This window comes from Aegilops tauschii, chromosome 1 (assembly GCF_002575655.3).
Source record: "Aegilops tauschii subsp. strangulata cultivar AL8/78 chromosome 1, Aet v6.0, whole genome shotgun sequence".
Classification (NCBI taxonomy): domain Eukaryota; kingdom Viridiplantae; phylum Streptophyta; class Magnoliopsida; order Poales; family Poaceae; genus Aegilops; species Aegilops tauschii.
This window is the reverse complement of record NC_053035.3, coordinates 442,261,116-442,265,429: the sequence shown is the minus strand read 5'-3', so window position 1 is coordinate 442,265,429 and position 4,314 is coordinate 442,261,116. Positions and strand designations below refer to the sequence as shown.

The 4,314-nt window shown below is 55.6% G+C and overlaps 1 protein-coding gene across 1 annotated transcript; it reads right to left on the bottom strand.

Annotated features, from left to right (window-relative positions):
• Positions 1-1,536: 1,536 nt before the first annotated feature.
• LOC109749554 (proline-rich receptor-like protein kinase PERK1) lies at positions 1,537-3,759 on the bottom strand. The gene is made up of 6 exons (XM_020308499.4): positions 3,176-3,759; positions 2,969-3,039; positions 2,799-2,875; positions 2,563-2,713; positions 2,282-2,443; positions 1,537-2,203 (listed from the first exon to the last, which is right to left on the bottom strand). Exons 1-6 carry the CDS (start codon positions 3,684-3,686, stop codon positions 1,820-1,822), a joined length of 1,356 nt encoding a protein of 451 aa, XP_020164088.3. The 5' UTR covers positions 3,687-3,759; the 3' UTR covers positions 1,537-1,819.
• Positions 3,760-4,314: the final 555 nt, after the last annotated feature.

The window sequence follows — 4,314 nt, the reverse complement described above, 5'->3', positions numbered from 1 at the left end:
CTGAGATTCCATTGTATGTATTGAGGACTACCTCGCTCATAGCTTTGCTGACAATAGCTGACAGTGCTTCCGTCGCAATGACGAACATCAATGGGGAGATAGGATCTCCTTGCCGCAAACCCTTGGTGTGCCCAATTCTTCTACTTGGCACACCATTAACCAGGACCCTCGTGGTTGCAGACTGAAGTAGTATCGCGACCATCTCAACCATGTGCACCCAAAGCCCTTGGCACAGAGAACTTCGAAAAGGAATGGCCAAGAGAGGGAGTCAAAAGCCCTGATAATGTCAAACTTGAGGAATACACCATGGATTTTCCTTGCGTGGAGCTTGCGGGCCACTTGTCGTACGAGTAATAAGTTGTCGTGCAAGTTTCGCCCACGAATGAACGCCGACTGGTTGACACCGACTATCTCAGTCATGCACCTCAGATCTCTATTGGCCATGATTTTGGCGAAAAGTTTCGAGAAACTATGTGGCGGGCTGATTGGGCGAAAGTCGTTGGCTTCCTCTGCATCCAACTTCTTGGGTATGAGCACTAAGAGAGCTCTGTTAAGCTTAGCGAAGCCACGACATATCCCGCATAGAGCTTGAGCAAAGCTGCCATGACGATGTATATTGGAGATGTAAAAGTGCAACTCCAATAGATGATGCAAATGAAGATGTAAAACTATACTTCAATTAGTACATCATTCGAATCATATAATTCAAACATAGCAAATTCAACTACTACTTCATTTCAAACATAATAACTAAACATAGTTCTAATTAGAAACATAAATTAAAAGACTACATCAACGAATTCAAACTACCACGTTCATTAAGTTACTACTACTACTAGTTCAAACTACTACTTGAACTACACCAAAGATGAAACTACTCCTCATCATCGGAGTTGTGGAACTGCGTCCAGAACTCATCCTTGTCCAAGTCATCGCACGCCTTGTACTCCTACTCCGAGTCACACCAGTCCTCCGAGTCATACTCGACGGGAGGATCGCCGATTTACCGTCGAGGGGCCGACCTCGTCCTCCTTTTTAATCCCCTTCTTCTTCTGCTCGGCGTCGCGCTTCCAGAAGTACTCCTGCTCGGCCTGAACATACTCCGGATGCTCCCGCGCGAACCTCGCCATCACTGCCTCGTTGTTATCATCGAGACAAACAACAATGGTCGGCTTCTTCTTCAGTATCTCCTCCATCCGAATTTCCTCCGGCACGAGGAAAGGCCGGATGCAGGGTGGCGGCGGACGAATCAGGGCGGGTGACGGCGGTGGAATCGTCCGGTGGTGCACGGTGGTGGGCGGGGCGGCGGCAGAGACGAATCGAGTGGCGGACACGGCGACCGTGCGGCGAAAAAATGGCCAATCGGCGCGGATCTGGCGCGGGGCGACGGCGGCAGGGTGCGACGGGCGGCGGGAGGAAAAAGATAGGGTAGGGAAGGAAAGGAAACGGCGGTTGGCGCGCGGTTGGGGTTTTTTTACAGTATATTTGCAGGCGAAGATGTAATTTTTTTTTTTTACATCTACATCATCTGTTCGAGAGGGGTTTGGGGCCTCGGAGATACAAAAGTTAGTTACTTTTGCATCTAGATGCTCTAACATCACAACTGTTTTGTTTTTTCTCAGATTTGCACTTGAGCAAAATTCCTAAGAAATGGCAAACACTAAAGAAGTTCTAACACTTCGTATTTTACAAGTATATCTCTCTCCCCTCCAATGAGGGGGCCCCAAAAGAAAACTAAGATCCAAAGGCAATACGTAGCAGTATTTTACTAGCCTAACTCCCAGTTCCAAAAAACTTGGTCGCAACAATGACGGTCACGTCACTCCAGGCCGGCGCGGCCCGGGCGCGTGCGCCGGCTCATGGCGCCGAGCTCGCCGGAGTGCCGCCCCGCCCTGCCCACGTTGTGGCCGGCGGCATGGCTCGCCACGCCGGGGTGCTGCCCGTCGGGCGCGCGGCTCGTGCTCTGCGCGGCGTCGCCGTCGCTGCTGGAGCTGGACGCGCACAGCCCGTACTCGCTGGTGGCCTCGCTGACGAAGCCGGTGGCGCCCGTGTTGTCGCTGTCGGCGCCCCGCTGCAGGAACGCCATCCTCCTCATCCGCCGCAGCTGCTCCGTGGTGGTGGCGTCGTGCGCCTCGCTCTGCCCCGGCTCCACGCCGCCGTTGAGGGCCTCCAGCGGCAGCTCGCCCTCCAGGTACCGGACGATCTGAGTTTGTCGTTGCCACGCGCGTCGTCAGTTCATTTCTCCAAGAATGTCGTCGAAGGAGCGGGCATGGACACTCACCTGGCTCACTCGTGGGCGGGAGCGGGCCGTGTGGCGCACGGCGGCGGCGGCGCAGGCGATGAGCCGCTGCATCTCGTGGGCGTCGTAGTTGGCCTCCAGCCTTGGGTCGATGAGCTCCACGGAGAGCTCCCCGTCCAGAGCTTTCGTCAGCAGAGGCCGTGCCTGTACCCCAAAAAAATAAAATTAGACGTACAAAATAATCAGACGAAGAGGCCAGCAAAAAGTTTTCCTGAACTGCACAGTGTTCATCCGGTAGCTGAGCTGAACTTTAGAAAACTCACCCAAGAGACCAGAGTCTCGTCGTCTTCGTCGGGCTCGTCGGACAGGACCGGTCTCTTGCCGGTGATGATCTCCAGAAGCACGACGCCGAAGGAGAAGACGTCGGACCGGTCGGTTATTTTCCCGGTGTTGGTGTACTCCGGCGCCATGTACCTGCCAAACCAGTCATATCATTGCGTTTTATTCAGGTCAGGAACGGGTAAACGTAACGGCAAGGAAATTGGAACGCTGGGCTTACCCGAAAGTCCCCATCACCCGCGTAGAAACATGGCTATCGTCTCCGTGCTGGATCTTGGCCAGCCCAAAGTCGGCGACCTGCACAAGACAGAGAAGCTCCATCACACTCCGAGATGAACATTCACAATATATCTACCTACCAAACAACGTGATCTCCTCGTGCATTTTTACCTTGGGCTCAAAGTTGTCATCGAGAAGGATGTTGGCCGCCTTGATGTCGCGATGGATGATCTTAGGATGACCTGACAAGATACATTCAGTCAAGACAAGGCAGTGCAACAACGGTGCATCATTAGTGACACAATTCCACCACAAAATCAAGCATGCCATCTCAGAACTCTGAACTGAAGGAGAAAGCAGAGACAGGCCGCGACTTACAGTCCTCGTGCAGGTATGCCAGGCCCTTGGCCGCCCCGAGCGCGATCCGCCACCGGCGCTCCCAGTCCAGCAGCGTCGGTCCGTCGCCGGCGTGGTGCAGGTGGGACTCGAGCGTGTGGTTGGGGACGTGCTCGTAGACGAGCAGCCGCTGGTCGCCATGGATGCAGTACCCCAGCAGCGAGACGAGGTTGCGGTGGTGCACGCGGCCGATGCTCTCCACCTCGGCGCGGAACTCGCGCTCGCCCTGCCCGCTGCCGGCCCGGAGCCGCTTGATGGCCACCTCCCGCGCCGCCGCGCCCGCGCCCAGCGTGCCGCGGTACACGTGCCCGAACCCGCCCTGCCCCAGCAGCTTGGCGTCCGAGAACCCGTCCGTCGCCGCCGCCAGGTCCGCGTACGACACCGTGCCGCCCGTGACCGCCGCGTGCGGGGGAGGCTGGTCGGAGGCCGTGGCGCCGCCGCCGCTCTGCCACGGGCGGACCGCTGCGTGTGGCGCTGGTGGTGGCGCGTACATTGGCGGTATGGTTGACAGCGACAGCGGCGCCGAGAAGGACGAGCGTGATGCCTGCGACGACGTCACCGGCAGCCGCTTGTCGTAGGGATCGCCTGGTGCAATGGCAAACAAGTTCACGAGTTAGAAAGAATCGAGGATTAGTGACGAAAAAATTCAGTGCCACCGAAGTCAATGGTGATAAACCGAACTAGCAATTGATGGCTTTGACTATCAACTTTTCAGAAGAAGTAAACACGTAACTAAGCCGGCCGACAGAAAACACGTAATCCTTCGTGTACATTCACAATTTCAAGCAGTACTACTAACTTTTACTCGGAAGTTGCCAAATTTGGTCGCCCACTTGAAAAGAGACTTCAAGAGATCAGACCCTGCGCGCATACATGGAAGGAAAGGGCACTCAACGCATGCACATTTCCACTCGCGTTCTCGTATCATCGCACAACACGCCGTCCGGCGCACTCCGGCCAATGTGTCGCCGTCGATCGCCAATACCTTTTGACGTCACCGGCGCACGACCAGGGAAGTGCGCCGTGCGCGGCATGGTGCCATGCGACCAGACCCGGCGCCGAGACTTTCAAGTCAACGTACGTTTACGTGTCAAACGATCAACGTGACAAACGCTCTAACC